The 19,756-nt window shown below is 41.4% G+C and overlaps 1 protein-coding gene across 1 annotated transcript in view; it reads left to right on the top strand.

Moving 5' to 3' along the window:
• The window catches only part of IQCH (IQ motif containing H), an 86,977-nt gene that overhangs the window by 15,419 nt on the left and 51,802 nt on the right, over positions 1-19,756 (top strand). The window contains exons 5-9 of the mRNA XM_075273140.1: positions 6,111-6,230; positions 8,883-9,003; positions 11,011-11,148; positions 13,900-14,111; positions 14,322-14,864. Of these exons, the coding sequence (XP_075129241.1) occupies positions 6,111-6,230; positions 8,883-9,003; positions 11,011-11,148; positions 13,900-14,111; positions 14,322-14,864 (1,134 nt within the window). The remainder of the gene's footprint in view (positions 1-6,110; positions 6,231-8,882; positions 9,004-11,010; positions 11,149-13,899; positions 14,112-14,321; positions 14,865-19,756) is intronic.

The following is a 19,756-nucleotide window of genomic DNA, read 5'->3' as shown; positions in this document are numbered from 1 at the left end:
TGTTCATATAACCTGAAAGATATAAACAATCATATAGAGCAAATGTAGAATAGATCTAGAGATGGATCACAGAGCTGCCTTGTACTGTAAGTAGGAGGTAAATTGCCAATTATATTTGTCGTGTGAGTTAATGCATCTACATGTGTATTATATATCCCTATACGTGTATTATTGTTAATTATTACCACTTTTCTTGTATATAACACGTTGATCCCTGCAATGATAAAAATGGCTTATCACTTATTTATAAGAATCAACCATGTTCCAGAATATCGTGTATATTCTATAAATTCTGCATCAACTATAAAACCTTATTTAATTGACCCATTCCTGCCACCTGCACCTCCCTTGGGCATAATACTGCTTACCCTGGCCCTGTGGCAGCAAACCTCCGACACCTGCTTAAGAATACATATCCTGTGACAGAACCCGCGCACCTCATTTCTTAATGGAGGGAGAGTGCTGCTTTACCAGCTGTTCCACATGCATGGCATGCAGGCACGAGCGCTGTTATTATTAACTAGTTGGGGGTTCCAGCTGGGAAATTGCCACCTATAATTTGCCACCTTCTATCCTTAAAACACGGTAAACCTCATTTGGCATCATAAATCCTTGATCCTGATTGTGAAATGACGTGATTGAGCGAGCCCCGGCCACTGTCAACAGCTGCGTTGTGCGTGACAGAGGTTGGAGAGGATTTGACTGTTGTTTTTTTGGGGTTTTTTATACCGTCTTTTTTATAAGTCTAAACAAATTTCAGGTTTGCATTTCGCAGATTGGTTTTATGGCCCCACAAAATAAAGATTTATATTGCAAGCAAACATGTTTTATTATGTTATTAGGAATAGAGATGAGCGAACAGTAAAATGTTCGAGGTTCGATATTCGTTTTCGAGTAGCCCCTCAATATTCGACTACTCGAATCGAATATCGAACCCTATTATAGTCTATGGGGGGAAAATGCTCATTTCAGGGGTAGGCAACGTTCGATCAAATTATACTTACCAAGTCCACGAGTGAGGGTCGGGCTGAATCCTCCAAGAAGTCTTCTCCGTGCAGCGTCCCCACAGCATCTTCTGGCTCGGAATTCACTCTGCCAGGCATCGGGCCTGGGTAGAGCCGACTGCGCATGCCCGCACTACAAGCGTACATGCGCAGTCGGCTCTGCACGGAGAAGACTTCTAAAGGTAGGAGAAGAACCAGCGTTGATTGGCCGACTGTATAGCATTTGGCCAATCAATGCTGGTTCTGCATCGAACTTTTACATTCGAACAGCGAGTGGTACTCGATCGAGTACGAGTATTTCGAATACCGTAGTATTCGATCGAATACCTACTCGATCGACTACTACTCGCTCATCTCTAATTAGGAACATCTCATAAGGTATCTTTTATCTATTTTTAGATTTATCTAAGTATTCCTGATATTTCTGTGTCTTTGATATGGAATTTATCAAAAGCAAACACAATGGCCCTCAACGTGGCGCATTTCTGCCACACTGTGGCGCATTTTTGGCTCTGTGTCCCACTTGCCACTTTTTTATACAGCGGGCAGAGCAGGAATATAGATGGACGAGAACAGAAAACTGGTGTGAGTTATGTCACAAATCTATGACAGTCATTACTGCCATATATCTGCGACCAGATGCTAGAATCACTAAGAATCTAGAGCCTCATAGTAATTCTGGCGAGTTGTGCGCCTGACAAGGAATGAATTAAGACTGCTGTAAGGATTGCCAATCTTAATAAATTCCCCGCAATATCAGACCTTTAACATATGGCTCCCAATTATATATGTATGTGGACTCTTACTGGACTCCTTATGCCTCTGATTTAATAAGTTTTCAGATGTGTTGGAACAGTATGGAAAACAGACTGTGCCAACAGATACTATATCTTCAACACTTTCTACCCTATAAGGATCGCTTTTAGGAGAAAAGAAGGACCATATTTGCCAAAATTTACATTGGTTTATATACCAGTTGTGTGGAAGGTAGCTCGATAGAAGCAAAGGTGCGGACTCAAACAGTCAAAGACAGGGACACAAAATATGCAGGAAGCAGGTTTCTTTAGAAAAACAAGCAGGAAAATAAATAGTCCTTGACTTCAGGCACAAAATGAGCAAAATGAAACACATCCTTAACTTCAGGAAAAACAAAACAAAAATCCTGCTCGTCTGAGCAACTAACTAAACAGTAATCAAAAACTAACTATAAGTGTGGCTTACTAACAGGCACACGAACAAACCGATACGCACGATACAGTCTCTCCAGGCTCAGGGTAACAGGACAGACCCAGATCTGCCCTGAAGTACTGGATCTGCAGCCTTTTATGGGCCAGTAATGAGCCTATGACCCACACCTGGGGCTAAGGCCTACTTAAGACCCGCACTGGACCACACATAACTTAAAAATCTGGGGGAGATATAGTGTGATTCCAGCACTCTGTCTGTCACCTTCCTACACAGTATTTAAACCCCAGGGTCTCAGGAACACCCCCAAACCAAGTAGGAACACCCATTTTGGTGTGATAATTAAATCCATGCCTAATTTTCTGGGATTGTTTGCAAAAATTTTGGACTACCTGGGCAAATTGGAGGTAGTTAGCAACTATGCAAAGATGTAACACACACATCATCAGTTTGGTCTCCACCAGGATAGACTCTGTATATGCGACACCTTTATTTGTATGAAGCTTAAATGTGCTATATTGGTAGATCCTCCTGATATCCACAATCTATATGCCCAATATTTTTTTTTCTGAATATGCTTTTTAAATTCAGCAGAAAAAGTTTGCTTAAAGGGAGTGTTGCTGTCCAGAATGTCTCTTAAACCAATAACAATGCATGTTAGTAGTGTAGTATCAGGTTAATAGTGTAATAGGAATATAAGCGTACCTTTGTGCTTACAAATCAGGGAAGAAATGCAGAGATAATCAACTTTCTGCAAATCCCCCATCTGCAAGTGCACTGGAGGAGGGACATGATTTGGGAGATTTACCTACAGACAGTTCTGAAGCAGGCAGAGGCTAAAAATGTCAGGGGTGTAGTTAAACTTTAATTCCAAGGAAGAGCCAAAGTCTGTAGAGAAATCTGGTAAGTCAGGTCCATCTTCAGTGCATTTGCAGACTGATTTGCAGATCCATAAAAAAAATTATCTCTGGATTCCTTCATTGGTTTGTGGTGACAGAGATATGTTTGTACTCCCATGAAAGGCCCTTACATGTCATCGTTTTTGGTTTAGGAGGTATTCTGAACCTAACACTCCCTTTAACTTCCCACGTTGATATAAGCTTGCAGCTCACCCTGTATAGAAAGCTCTGTGTATATTAGGCTTCATACACATATTCTGCATCAGTGTCACAAATATCCAACATATGGCACCCAAAGTGTGCTTTGGCCCAAATTGAACCTTTGGTGTCCCACGGATTTTCATGGCAGATTCTGTAAATAAAATATGAAATCAGAGTCATCTAATGGTATAGAAGGGCACATAGCAGTATATAGGTGTTACTCAGTAATGCTGGCACTATTTTGTTTATACAATATATGGGCTAGACAAAAATTTCCAGTTATCAGATAGAGATTACATTTACATTGCGGCATATAGCCTCTCGTATGAAAAATCACTATTTTGCCTTTTAAGTTCCTTATTTGCAGTACGTTGCATCACTTGCATGTATTTTTGCTATACAAAGTGCTAACATGCTGAGGTTTAGCCAAGATTTATAGGCAATGTCACCCAATCCGATCAGCATTATATTTTATGCTATGGAGGCTCTCACAGGGTAAGGTATACACAGTTACCAGTATATTTCCTCATGGAAAATATTTTAAAAAAAAAAATATATATATAAACTCACTGAGTTTTTTAAGGAAAGATAACATTTACAACCACATCACGCTATCCTTCACTCATCACTCATATAGACATCCTAAGTTGAGTCTTTCACAAAGATGTGCCTAGCTGGAGGCGCAATCACTCACCAAAAAGAAGTAGCATATGTCTATGTGGAGTAGGGGTACATGTCTCACAAAGCTAATTCCCAATGGGGGACTTTATAATTAGGCCTTTTATAAAGTTTGTCTTGGATATATTCACATATAGCAGATTTACTGCAGACTTAAAATACATTCATGCTATGAGCTGTTTCTGCAGGATGTGCATGCATTTCTACAACCTCTATTCAGATGAATGAAACCGTCCTGGAAATTTTTGCATCAAATCTGCTGCATGTCAATCGATGTGCCCCTTTATATTATTATTATTGTTTATTTATATAGCACCATTAATTCCATGGTGCTTTACATTTGGATAGTGAGCGGGAAAGTAAGGAACCGGGACTTTCTTCCTTCTAAACTGGGAAATCCAAATTAGCAACAAAAATATTGCTTTATAGAGCCAAATAATTTGCAATAGTTAGGATAATAAATGGGTTTATGGTAACATCTGGGTCTAGGGGAGAGAAGGAATTAAAGTCTGCAACTAGTTTGATGTATTGTAGTGATGGGATTAATGACATTGTCCCTTGTGGCCTAGGACGGTATACCTGGTGTCCAGTGGGTTACTCACCCCTTATTTCTCCAGTGTTGACACTAGAGTAAACTTGTGGATTTTAATCTTCTCCTTTTATATTTTTCGGTAATAGAAAACTAGATTTTATGCTGCGATGGAGACTAGTATAGGCAGGCTTGTCTCCTCTCACACAGACTGCCCCCTATGGTCCCTTCCTTCAGTCACACAGACTGCTGACCTAATCCCTATATATCTCACAGATTTGTTCTTCCTGTTTTACATGCTGCCCTCCATGCCCTTTCTGTTATAGACATATTTTCAGGGCCCAATTGCACATAGACTGCTCATCATACCCCCATCTCTCATAAAGAGAGCCCATGAGAGTCCATGCCTCACCTCTGCTACACATATAACTCTATTGTCCCCTTAAGGGAGTCTGTCAGCAGGAAAATCAGTATTAGACTAATGACAGTACCTTGTAGAACAGCTTATACCCTTTCCAAAGATGTATTTTTTATTATGCATTGTAGCGCCATTTTCATGAAACTCAGAGTTTGGATCGTATGAAAATTAACTGAAAAGGTCTTTAGGGGCTTGTCTTCGCCTGAAGGTACTTCGCTATCTGCTCTAGATAACCATCCCTATTTCCAGACATGTGACAAAGTGGAAGCATCACTCAAGCAGTGGGGGGCGGAGCTGGGCAACAATTAGAGGTGGTTATCTAGAGCAGAGGATGAAGTCCAAGATAGAGAAGACACATCTCTAAGGCCCTTTTCACCTAATTTTCATAAAAATAAAATGCTGATTTTAATGAAGATGGAGCTGCAATGCAGAATAAAAAAAAAAATCTTTGGTAAGTGCAGAAGCCGCTCTACAAGGTGCAGTCATTAGTTTGATACTGATTTTCCTCCTGATAGACTCCCTTTAACCCACTTACTGTTTCTCATGCACCATCTCATACTGCTCTCCCTCTTTACACAGATTTCTCCTTATATCCTTCTCTCATAGACTGCTCTCCTACTCCACACAAACTGCTTTACTCCTCCTTGTCACAGAGTGATCTCTTCCTATGACCCCCTCGCGTACTGGTTTTCCTTCGACACTCAGTGTATTGTAGGAAAATGAACAGCCATTCTTCCTTGCATTGATCATAAGGGTGAGGGATAAGGAGAACTGTGCAGCTACTGCACGGCCGTACAGTTCTCTCTATGATCACAAAGCGATGATCAGAGGGGTAGTGCATCTGTAGTGGGCACAGGGGTAAGAACTTTTGCACAGTATTTGTGAGCCAGAATCCTGAGCAGGTTCACAATACTATGAAGACATTTGACCTGAAGTATTATAAAATCTAAGCAGTCATTTTTATTAGACAAAAGTTTGGTCATATAGTTCTGGATTAGAAGGAAAGACTTGGTGAAATCTGTAACAATTCCCTCTTTTTTGACATCCTTTACAATACTTTTATCAGTTTTATGACATGTATATGTTGTAACTTTGTGAATTTGGCAAACGTCAAGTGTAATGTGTTGCAGTTTTGACAGTTTTTAGTAAAATGATCATTTTTATAAATATGCCCAATGTATTCATCTCTGTTACAGCACAAACTGACCTTGAGCACACGCATCATGTGTAATCCTGAGAACGTGAATCACCGTGACCTCCTCAGTCAGAGCTATGGGATCAGTCTGCCCCTGATCAGCTGCAAACCGAAAACATCTGTAAGTCTGCCACATGTAATATTCTTCCTTACAGTCATAGCGTCTTGTAGTAATATACAGCATCACATCCAGTTACTTTCTGTAACTCAAGCATACAGATCTGCTTGCTCATCAATGAAAATGTTAATAGGGATTAGATAAACCATCCACGGTCCTTACTGTACACAAAGCCTGGATTATCTTCTGCTTACTGTAGGGCTTTGTCTGTTACACATCTGGGTGTCCAGAGTAACAGAATATATTTGACATCGTGTATGAAGAACAGGACGAGGTAAGCTATTCAGCTTCATTGTAGCGGCACATTTTAATAGGGCCACTGAACATATGCCCGAGCTATAGAGCTGCAAACATCTTCCTATAGTTCAGCTGAATAAAGGTATGGCGACATATTTGTGCCAAACGTAGCATTCTTGTTGGCAGATGTCCGTCCAATAGAATTCTAGAAACATATTAAATAACTTTAGGAGCTTTTCTGACTATATATCCTGAGCTTAGTGCACTCTTACATGGTGCTTGTGCTTATTTCGGGCTTAAATTTACAAATTACCTCTCCTCCAAAAAGAAGAGAACTATCTCTCTAGGGCAATCGATAAGCATCTCCCATGTAAGTCAATGACTAACCCATTAGAGGGTCTTGAAACATAACTAGCGCAAAACCAATGACAACTGTCTCTAGAAAACAGTTTCGGGTTCCTTGCCTCTTGCCAATACAAAGTAGGATACCTGTTGACTAGATGAGATGGATTTGATGTAGCTCTTAGATGGTGCAGTGAAGATCCAGCTGGTGTAGACTTGGCTGTTGAGTCTGTTGGCCAAACCTTTATTTTTCCACAGCCCGACTCCTGCTCTGACTTCTTCATAAGGCCATGGTCAGTCAGAAGCAGTAAAGCCCCCCTAATTCATTAAAGAAGACCTTTTACCACCTCCACCAATTCTAGTTCTTAGTATCTGTTAATAGGCATAGTTGGACTTTTTCCATAGCCCCCACCATTTCCGAGCAACAAGCGCAGTTAGTTTTGGTGCTTGATGTGAAGGCCGGTGTCAGACAGGGGGTGTGATTCAGAGCTCCAGTCAGGGGAAACCAGTGTCAGAGCTCAAAATCACACCCCTTGTCTGCTCCTGCCTGACACCACCCTCCTGATAATATAGAACCTAAATAGTATATCAGGCATCAAAACTAACAGCATTGATGGCTCAGGAACGGTGGGGGCTAGAGAAAATATTCCAACTGTGCCAGAATGAGTGGAGCAGCACCTATTAAATGATGCAAAGAACTGGACTTGTTGGAGATGGTGAAAGGTCCTTTTTAAAGTGTCTGATCGCTGTAAATCTCTGAGTGCTCCATGTGAATGGAGTAGTGTTTGCTCTTACATGGCACTTACAGACGTCATCATTCCAGAAGTTCCATAGAAGTAAATTGAGCACATAGGTCATTTTCTGGCCTTATTCTCCCAACCAGTGGGTATCCCAGCAGTAGGACCCTCCGGAGATTTCATACTTATCCCATATCCACAAGTGTCTGATCTCTGGGGGCCATTTGTGAGAAACCCCCCTTTAATTTTCTATTGTATTATAGATCACTGAGGCTGTATTGTAGGGTCTCTCCTCTTTTGATACCACTAGGAGGAACTCTAATAATATGCATTTTATGCCCTTGTTTGAGGTTGTCATGGAGATTTACTTTTATTGTAATCAAATTGATGTTTTCATTGCAATGTACTTACTAAACCAGTAATGGGAAGCGTGACAATTTCCCTGATCGGATGGAGAGGTAATTGTGTGTGTAGGGATGGGGGGAATATTATACAAGAGACAGGAGAAAAAAAGACGCCCGGAACTAATTGCCGGAGAGTTGGAGCTGATTGGAGTCAGCGTTCCTTACACCTAGAATCTGGGGACGCTCTGATATGCTCCATCTGGGATGACAAGGAGAGGAGGATTCTGCTGGTAAACAAATTAATCTTTGGAAAGGTCACCATTTGTTTTAAGTTTTTATCCAGTGCTTGTCATGTGGAATGGGAGATTGGCTGTCATTTCGCTATGCAGGGGCGCACGGTGAGCCTCCGACATTGCTTCTCCACCACACACAAATCCCTGGAAACAGCTCAGTGCCTGCTTGCAATGCCATGGACGGCTGCGTTACATCTGTCTCTGGACAGGAAACGAGGGCCACTACTGAATTCCAATAAGATGGGCCCGCGCTTTTCTGCCTGGCCTTATGCCCACGTGCAAAGCATCAGGCAGATTGAGCCAGCTCATATCTTCCTCTCTCAAACCCCCATCCTACCATCCTTCTCTCACTCCTTTCTGCACCGCTGATGTCACCCGCTCTGTGAAACAGATGTGGCGTTTGCAAAAGTTCTGCATGCATTCCCCTTACCACACCTGCTGGATACATTTCCGATAAGGTCCAGGGACCAGAAACTCCTCGGGTGCTACAGACAGAAATAAATTGTTTTGTAATACTTCTGATAAAGAGGTCAACACTTCAATGAAGTCTAGCATTGTTTAGTGTCTGGACAGTTTCCAGGGAACATGTCTACTTCTTCCCGACAGACTGGATGCCCCCTTACAGCAGTATAACAGAATGAGGCAGAAATAATGTATGCACAACATCAGTGCGTTCACTGGGTTAAATCTTCCTCCTTATAGGTGCCTATGGAAAGGATTGCCAGAGGCCCCACTGTCAGTCATCTGTCGGTGTTACCAGCCTCACATCGTATGGACGCCTCTCTACCTCCACCGCCAGTGCATGAAAAAGACATGCAAAAAGGTGAGAGGTGTAAATGCAGACCCCACCGACACTACACCGGGGGATAATTACCAGTAACCACCACCTGTTTTCCCTATGGCCGGTGACAACATAATATATGTGGGGTATTAGCATCATCGGCTGACATTAGGACACCATTTACACTCTGATATATAGTTCATTCCTATTCTGTCTTCAGGATTTTTGATGATTTCTGTTCTTTTGCAATGTCATAGCTGAAAACATATGTGTTATGGCAAGTGACAGCTTGTGTGGAATATATTTCCCGCACAATGTGCCTCCATTTATTATCTTTCAAGTATGATTCTGTTTACACTAGACGTGATACAATGTGGCACTTATACTGTATATGTCCTTATGTTATATCACTGGCTTATACACGGAATACGATGTTAGGAAATAACTAACACACCCCAGATGTAATAGTATTGTATATACAATCTTTAATCACACAACTATTATAATATTTTATCGGGTTGCATTTGCCTCGCAGAGACATCAATATACGTGGACACAACGCTGCAAAGGTTTATTCACATTTACATTTTTAAAGGGAGTTTGTCGGGTCTGAAGTCCATCTCAAACCAATAATAGAGGTCTTTACTAGGAGCAGAAGCATAACATTGTGGCCAAAATCTGATAAAGCAATGCAAAAATAATCAGATTTTTATAGATATGCAGATCAGACTGCAAGTGCTGCGGAGGTGGAGCCTGACTTGCCAGATTTACTTACAGACAGATGCAAGTGCTTTGGCTCTCCTCTAGAATCACAGTCCAACTTCATTGTAGCATTGGCCTGGATCACAACAAATTTGTAGTAAAATCTCTCAAATCAGGCTCCACCCCAGTGTACTTAAAGCTGATTTACATGGCCATAAAAAGATTATTATCTTGGCATTGCTTCATCGGTTTGCAGGCAAAAAATATATTTATGTCCTGTTAAAGACTTGTACTTGGCACTATTGGTTTAGCAGACATTTTGGACCTGACAGACTCCTTTTAACAAAGACAACACTGATAATCTGGATGTGCGAGCCATGATTTTCACAGACCCATAGACTAATAGAATTGTGAATGCGGCTCTATTATTTAATGTATTCCTGCCCCTTAACCTTCTTATATAGTAAGACATGCAGTGTCAGATTAGGGTGCATAGGGTCCACCAGTAAAATAAATTGTGGGTGCCCCACTACATGCAAATATTACATGACACTTGTTTGCAAATCCCTAAAATGTTTCCAATGTAATTTTTTTTTCAATAGTAGCTTGCTGCTTACCCTTACCTTTTACCTTTTCGTGTTAGTAGTCTACCACTTGGCTCTTGCCTTGAAATAGGGCCTTTTTCTTGGATTTTTAGGATGTGGAATCCACCTTAAAATCTACCTGCAAAAACGTCTCCCATTCATTTCAATGGGATCCACTCACATTTTTTTCCCACTAGTGATTTTTTTCAGATAGCAGGAAAAAGAAGCGGCATGCCCTAACTTCCATGGCTCACTCAGCTGCGGCATCTGGGGCTCAAGACTCCCTCCTGAATAGGCCCATTTATTTGGGCCTAATCAGGAGTGGAATGCCGTGACAGGACACTGCATCGTCATCCCGTCGCGGCTAGCCACGCAGAAAAGGTTTCCACCATGTGAACTTACCCTTAGTTCTGTCAGCCAGGAAGATGCTGCAGCATCATTGGTGATAGGGGCCCCTGCAGTGTGATTGAGAAGATGGTACCTTGGTTGGCCTATCTGTGCATTTAGATGTCATTTTAGCCTCCTTATGTGTCTTCGGTATATCGTACTGACGCATAGCCTGGTTGAGGTGCTGTGTGATAAGTATCTGTATAAAGTATAGTTAGTGTACTATTCCATACCAGGGTAAACTGGAGCCTACCTAGCTCAAGGGCCCACAGGGGATCCACCTGTTCACCAATGGGACAGACCAAGCCTTTTAGCATGTACAACCATTTTCCATATTTTTTGATACACATCCCTAATAATAAAGCTCCTTATTTAGGAATCCTGAGTCTGGTACAGAGAGGCCTTATTCCTCCAGCCGCTCGTCTTACCTTGGTTCCGCCTGCTATAAAGCAACAGCCTCTACCCCTGCACGGTGCCAATGCAAGAAGAACAGCCACACTCACACACACCAAAGGTAAACTATGGCAAAATGTATTTCAAGAGAACCTGAAACCAATTTTCTACCTGTAAAATAATTATTGGGCATTTGTATTATTTGGAGCCTCTAAATATTACTGGAGATTAACAATTCATATTTAATAAATTATAAAGATAGCTCTGACATGTTTCCTACAACTAGTGCAATTTAAAGGAGTTGTCCAGAATAAGAAAACATGTCTGCTTTTTACAGATACAGTGCCACAGCTATTCATGGGGTTGTGTCTGGTATTGCGGCTCTGTACAAAGTGAATAGGGATACCATATCACACACAAACATTGTTTTTGGAAGAAAGCATTGACAACATTTATTTTCCTCGTACACGATTTGGGAAATATTTTTGGACTACCCATTTTTGGAAAAGATCAGTATGTCCTTAGAGATTACAAAAAGTCTGTATGGCAAATAGATTCGTATATCATTATAAAATGATTGTGTAAGGGTGCATTCACAGAGTAAAGTGGCGCTGATTCTGCCACGATAACTCGCGGCAGAATCAGCGCTGTAAAAAGACTCCCATTGAGTTCAATGGGTTCCGTCTTCCACGCGAAACACATTGAACTCAATGGGAGTCTTTTTATTAGCGCTGATTCTACCGCGAGTTATCGTGGCAGAGTCAGCGCCACTTTATTCTGTGTGAATGCACCTTAAGGCTACTAGCACACTGAAATTTTTCCCTTAACGTTTTTCACTAAAAAATAATTTTGGATTTGTGTTTTTTATTATAAAAATAAAAAATTGGGCGGTATTTTTCTTTGGCTTTCTGCACGCACTCATGGCTTTTTTTTCCACCTATAACAAAGTCTATAGGAAATCAACTTAAAAAAATATCCGGAGCATGATGCATATTAGTATGGTATTAAAAAATAAATACATATAAATACCATAAAACCTTTTCAACTGTTATTTTACTTTTTGGGGGTTTTTTTCGTTGTAATATTTTTTACATTTAATATTTCCAAGCAGAACACATAGAGATTTTCATTACCAGCCAAATGATTGTGAACAGAATTGTATTGTATTTCTATATTGGAAATTATCTTTATATTGCCAATTACAAGCTCAAATACAGTAGCAAAGACTCTCCCTGGAGAAAAATAATCAACATGACCAATGCAACAGATTATTATTGTTTGTCACCATAGACACAGAGATTATTACTTACAATGACCACGTTCGCCTAATTATGGGTTTATTATGACCTAATTAAGTAAGACCCAACAGTCCGATCACCAAAAGGCAACTACTTTTTCGGATTCACATGTGACACACTGGGATTGGGGAAGCACATGGGTTGAATACTCCTAGCTATAAGTATATCTTATAAAATAGCTACTCACATTAACATTGGATGTTTAGTAACTTTTTGGCTACTACTATGTGCATCAAATTACAAGGGATTAGGGCTGCTTTTTTAGAAATAGGACCTTGGGGAACAAGCAAAGTAGGGCTCCATCATTCAGCATTTTACACAGATTTTCTTATTATTTCAAAGACTATACATGATATGGTGGCCAAATAATATCACCACCATGTACTTACTGTAGTAACACACTGAATTTCCCCATGGTGGGAGTATTAAAGGATAAATAGCCATATATTACACACACAATACCGCAATCCAGTGTCTAAATATTTCTCCCACGCACTAATAATACCGCCATATTGATCTATGTATAACAGGAGATAGTGAGAACTGGGCAATTAGAAGGGATTTTTGTGGACTTTGATATTGCCGGTCTATTGTTAGGATTGAGGGCTGTGGAAGCCATACCCTTATCAATCTTTAGATCCTCACCAGAACCCAGTATATCAGCCCAGCCCCACAGATAGATAGCTTATTGTCACCCAAATCAATTGACGTTTTCCCCTTGCGAATTGTTCCTCTGTTGTCGAAAGATCACCATTTCTGTTGATATGAGTTCTTTGGACCAATTAGGGTGTTGCTGCTTATGTCTTTGGAGCAATAACAATGCCCTTGTTGCTCCAAAGAATTCATTTGCATATTAACAACAATATCTCAGCAATGGAGGTACCGATTCACAACGGAAAAACCCCATTTGGTCATGCGACTGTAACCTATCTATCTGCAGGCCTAGGTTAATATACTGGGTTTTAGTAGCAGACTCCCTATAGCTGGACTTTTTTGGGCTTACTATTCATATCAAATGACCACTCCACAAGTACTTAGGACATTATTTTTGAGCTCCACTGTCAGATCCTTAAGGTGTTTTCCGGTTTCTAACATTAGGATAGGCCATCAATATTAGTTCTTTGGGGGGTCCAAAACCCAGGACACCTACAGATCACCGATGTCAAGAAAGTACGGTTTGCGGTATTGTTTTTATACTGCGACCCACGCAGCTCACTGGCTGTACAAATTTTAGCGGCAAGTGTAGGTACTGCAGTGCTGCCGAATATATTTCAATTGTACAGCGCTGCAGTACCCACACGTGCCACTGCAGTTTGTATGGCGAGTGACCAGTGCAGCTTGCGGGATGTAAACAACACCACAAACTGCGCTGTCTCAGTACCAGTGACCTGTCATCCATTGTTAGAAAACCAGATAACCCATAAATTCTAAATCGTGCAACGGGGGGCCCTGGCTAGTTCCCTACTTTGCCACCCTTCATATCCAGCCTGCTAAATTTTAATAGATATTTATGCTCTAGAACTACCATGAACCAGGACATCATCTCACAATCTGCATATCTGACCATTTTACAGCCAAAAATCCTATCAAGACAACTGAACCTTCCTACGAGGCTGACTACAGCCGTGAGAACACCAGAAGCCAATTTGATGATTCAGAGAGTCAGCTACAGGACAGTGGTGTGGAGACACCTTCAACGCCTCATAATGTGTCAGCCAAAACTACAAGGACACCTACAAATATAATGTGGAAGAAGCATGAGGGCTTCATATCTGCAGAGTCTCAGGTATTTTACCTTGAGGTCACATCATTTCACTATCCACATACCATCTGCTGCATCATATTTGGTGGTAAGAATTGTGCACTATGCAGCGAAATTCTTGCTATTAAGTCAAGGGACACTACAATAGGCCTTTACAATACACATTATAAGTCAACTGTTTTATTTTTCTTAGTTCATTATATCTTGGCTTATAACACTGTGACTTTTTAACAGGATACATGGGCATTAGCTCCAGTGACTCCAGACACAGGCCACTGCTTCACCATCCATAATGGTTCCATTGACTTTAATGCTGCAGACTTTCTGGCCTTCAAACAGCATTACTGCCTTAACTGGGGGAGCTATATGATCTTTTTGGAGAGCTTGGAGAAGTTGCTCCAGGACTATGCCATCCCTACTGCAACTATAAATGGAGACAAGATGAGGACAGCTACACTGGATCAAGATCTAGGTAGGAAACCATCAGTATCCCAGCTTCTGTCTGTGCTAGAAAATAGAACTTGGGTGGAGAAATTCATGAGCCGCCCTGGACAGCGTTATAAAGGAAGAAATGGGAAGGATGCGGCAGCACAGAAGATCCAAGCCACATGGAGAGGTTATAGAGAGAGAATGGCATATCTCACATATCAACGGCAAAGGTGGGCTGCTGGTGTTATTGCGATTGCTTGGCTCCTGCACGTGCAGAAATCCCGTGTCAAGAAAATGTTACAAGAGTCTAGAGAGCGCCATTTACAGAATGCCCGATCCAGAGGGAAGGTGAGCAAATGCTTGATTGTTGCTTTGATTGTTGCATTTTTTTGCATTCACTGTCCTTAAAGGGAATGTCATGTGTTTACTTTGATTGTTGCATTTTTTTTGCATTCATTATCTTTAAAGGGAATGTCATGTGTTTAATTCAATATTTATTCTTTATATTTATTAAATATAAAGGGAACTATGTTAAAAATATAGTTCAGTCAGGCATTTTATGGAGTAGGAGTAACTAAGCAGATTGATATATGGTGAGTATCAGAATAACTTGTACTTTATGCATTTGTAGGTCTTTCCGTGCTTAGGAGTCCAGTAGGCGGTCACACTTTAGACAGAGATAGCGGAGTAGGACCGCCCACTAGACTCCTTAACCTGAATAAATGTCTAATTATACTGGGAATTTTCTAACCAAACTATATACCAGTCTGTTCAGCTTCTTCTGCTCCATAACTCATTATAGGAATGAAGACTGGACTGCATTTTTGGTGAGACCAATTTGGTTTTAGTGGGTAAAAAATAAATCATATTGCTCAGTTGACTGTGCTGCTTTTTTCCCCATATAAATTTGCACCTCTGTCGCAGAGATATTCATTTATTACCGAATACGTATTTAAGAAATCTGGAGCACTAAGGGAAGGTCCATTGCTTCAAATTACTACACCCCACACTGCCCAGAATTGCCCTTCCTTCCACGTCCTTCTTTGAGTGACGGGACCAAGGAGGTAAGCTGAAATGTTGCCCTGTTACTCAAAGTCGGGAGGAGGGAAAGGAGGGTGTAGCAGAGCAGTGTGGGGTGTAGCAACTTAGAGAAACAGAGCTACCCGTAATGCTCCAGATTGAACATTTGCATATTCTGAAATGAAGCACAACTACTGCTTAATGTAAATGGATGAGATTATAATGTAAGGTGTAAATATTTGTCTGGAATCGATATTAATCACTTACGGTGATGGTATAAATGAATGTCTGCTTATGTAAGACCTTAATACAGTCTTCTCTGGTGGTATTTTTTTTGGGTTGCTTTACTCCCATTAACTTCCATTGCAAAAACACCCACTAAACAGAGACACATTATGTAACCATGTCTGTCAATTGTAGCTTGGCTTCCAGATGGAAACTGCGCACAGTAAAAAGTGTACTGAAAATAAAATCTAAGTAAATAAGTCAGCCACTGTTCTCTAATGTCACAGGCTCCATTTTTAAAGGAACCATAAAGTACAGGACAGATCTGTTTTGCATTTGATCCCTACTGTTCCTATTATTTTTTTTTATGGCTGTCAGGTTTCTGGATTTCTACTAAAATAAGAGCACAGTATACTGCTCCTGAATAAAGAGGTATCACATAGCATAGCCTTAGACCTATTACATTGTGTCTAGATATGACCATATACCGGTAACCAATGTTAATTGAATTGCTTCAGATACTGATATTTCTCTGATACTGATATTATATTTATAACCACTGAGCCACCGTGTTGGCCAAGATGACTTTAGTCTTGGATTCGGACAAGTCAGCCATCTGGGTTGTTTCGGTCCAAACTTGTTCAGATTGAACTGGAAATAAAATTATTATATTCTTGTCACTTGGCGCACCCCATGTGACCGCTGAGGTCCAATCACAGGCCCTAGCGGTGACCCGAGGCGCATGATGCCACCGAAAAGGCCATGAGACGACCAAGAGAGGCTCAGAACAGGTGAGCATAAAAGTTTATGTTTTACACCTCCCCTGAGCCTCCACCTATTATACTCTAGAGCCATGATGGCGAACCTATGGCACGGGTGCCAGCCAGAGGTGGCACTCAGAGCCTTCTCTTTGGGCACCCATCCATGAAACAGATTATACTGTGTGAGGGCAACTGTGAAGCAAATTATACTGTGTGGGGGCCACTGTGGAGCAGATTATACTGTGTGAGGGCAACCGTGAAGCAAATTATACTGTGTGGGGGCCACTGTGGAGCAGATTATACTGTGTGGGGGCCACTGTGCAGCAGATTATACTGTGTGGGGACCACTGTGCAGCAGATTATACTGTGTAGGAGCCACTGTGGAGCAGATTGTACTGTGTGTGGGTCACTTTGAAGCAGATAGGACTGTGTGGGGGTCACAGTGGAGCAGAAAGCTCTATAAAGCCCCATTCATATGACCATATTTTGCAGGTCTGTAATTCTGTGAAATTGTGCATCCGCGCATTATTAAGGTTAAATTGCCACGTTGACACTTTGTGATAAATTAATGGGTTTTGCGTTGCAATTTGGGCACTCACTCTCTAATAGGTTTGCCATCACTGCTCTAGAGTCTGAAGAGACCCCAGAGTATAATAATTTCACTTCCGGTTCAGATAAACACAAACCTTTTGGAGAATTCAGAGCATATCCAGTTCACTCCGAACCGCTTCGCTCATCTCTAGTTGGTATGTGAAGAATATGTGGATTTCTCTGTATCGTCTCACATGCAGCTTGTGCTTCATTATCCGCTCCCACATTATCTAAGCAATTAATAAATACTCAAATATGAAAATAAATTAATGTGACAAAACACTTGTCTAAAGTGAGCAGAAATTGGCGCCCCATCCCACTGCGCGAGTGTGCCCTAAAGCGACATAATCATAAATTGACATTTAATGTACATTGCAGTCCCTCTCTTTGGATTTATTCCAGCTTTTAATCATGTGGCCAATTCTTTTTTTCAGAGCTTTCTGCATATTTGTGTTCCTGTATTTTTCTGTTTGGGGTCTTTAGAGCAGGATGTGTACAATGTGCATCATATTGCTTGTCTTCACTACGACTAAGCTACAGCGTTACATACCGCCCATGGACATACAATAGAGTCTGAACGGACCAGCAGCACGCAACCCTGAGTGCAGGGGACAAGCAATTCTGGTATTCATGATTGGTGGCCATCCCATTGGCCAGAGGCCACCAATCAAACTCTTATGAGCTATTCAGTGAATAGGGTTACAGTAACCCCTTTAATGGAGTTGTTCATAAAGTGCAAGTGAATAGGGCTTTTGTAACCCAATTCACATGCATTGGAAAAAATACCAGCATACCCAATGAGCATGTCCATTATACTTGAGTATTCTGCTTGGAAAAGCCACAGATTACCGCTATAAAATGGGACGAATCCTCATGTGGATCTTCTGGCACCTCCACAGCAGAAAGCAATGTCAGACACTTATTTCTGCCATGTATCCTTCAAAAATTCATTATTAGACTCACCATAGGTATCTGTAACATGTCAATGTACCCTAAAGGAGGAATTTCAGATGTAGAATATTAAAGAAGACCTGACACTTCTACTGACTTGTCTGTTTTGGTAAATACTTGTATTCCCAATATAAATATAACAATTCTGGAGCATATTTTTTTCAGACTGTATAGACACACACCCCCAAATGGTAACATCCAGTCAGAATGTATAGGAACACGCTCCCAACTGGTAACACCCAATCAGAATGTGTAGGAGCACGCCCCCAAATGGTAACATCCAGTCAGACTGTATAGGAACACACCCCCAACTGGTAACACCGAGTCAGACTGTATAGGAGCACGCCCCCAACTGGTAACACCCAGTCAGACTGTATAGGCTCACGCCCCAACTGGTAACACCCAGTCAGGCTGTATAGGAACATGCCCCCAACTGGTAACACCCAGTCAGGCTGTATAGGAACACGCCCCCAACTGGTAACACCCAGTCAGACTGTATAGGCGCACAGCCCCAACTGGTAACACCCAATCAGAATGTATAGGAGTGTGCCCCCAACTGGTAACACCCAATCAGAATGTATAGGAGTACACCCCCAACTGGTAACATTCAATCAGAATGTATAGGAGCATGCCCCCAACTGGTAACACCCAATCAGAATGTATAGGAGCGCACCCACAACTAGTAACACCCAATCAGAATGTATAGGAGTACACCCCCAACTGGTAACACTCAATCAGAATGTAGAGGAGCACGCCCCCAACTGGTAACACCCAATCAGAATGTATAGGAGCACGCCCCCAACTGGTAACACACAGTCAGACTGTATAGGAGCATGCCCCCAACTGGTAACACACAGTCAGACTGTATATGGAGCATGCCCCCAACTGGTAACACCCAATGTGTTCAAGAGAAACAGCACAACACAGAGGTCTAAAAAAGGTATGCAGAAATTATAATATTATGTGGAATACAATGATTTACTAAAACCAGTATGTCAGCAGAGGTGACAAGTCTTCCGTCAATGTTCATGAAAACTATACATTTCTTTTCATTATCACCTATAATGAGTTCCCAGAAGCCTATAGATGCCGATCAGTGGTGATCTCATGATGACATATCCTGTTTGGCCTTCTTCAGCTTTGTCATAGGATCATCGATTGGATTTAAGGCATCGTTCACATCTATGCACACCGACCTATCTACATACTGCAGCCAGTTACAATGTCAACATTTGAGTTCACGTATCTCTATCGGGACACATAGATTTACAATGTTGGGATTTTGGGCGTGCATTGTGATTTGTAGGGTCACTGTCACCCAGATGTTACAAGCTAATGGCGCAGAGACGGTCTCCTATCTGGGAGAGGAACAGATTGTATGGCCTATGTACATTTGGATATCAAACCTCTCCTCACTTACGGGGGGGATTAAACACCTCTCTGCTGTCATTGCTCTGTCAAGAAGTATTTAACACGGCCTTTTAATTAGTGCGCACCATTTCATTTATATTTGCTTTACCTCCCACCTTCCCCCCACCCCACACTTTCCGTGTTAATTCATATTCTTTTAATTAAAGCGAATACGGCCTTAATCTCCCCTCGCCCGCCGCATCATGCAGCCTCCTAATTAAATTAATTGGGGAGGGGGGGTGTGGAGATGTTTTTAAAGCATATAATTAAATCAATTAATAT

This window comes from Leptodactylus fuscus, chromosome 5 (genome assembly GCF_031893055.1).
Source record: "Leptodactylus fuscus isolate aLepFus1 chromosome 5, aLepFus1.hap2, whole genome shotgun sequence".
Classification (NCBI taxonomy): domain Eukaryota; kingdom Metazoa; phylum Chordata; class Amphibia; order Anura; family Leptodactylidae; genus Leptodactylus; species Leptodactylus fuscus.
Note: the sequence above shows the minus strand (reverse complement) of the source record. Positions and strands in the feature narration are given on the sequence as shown.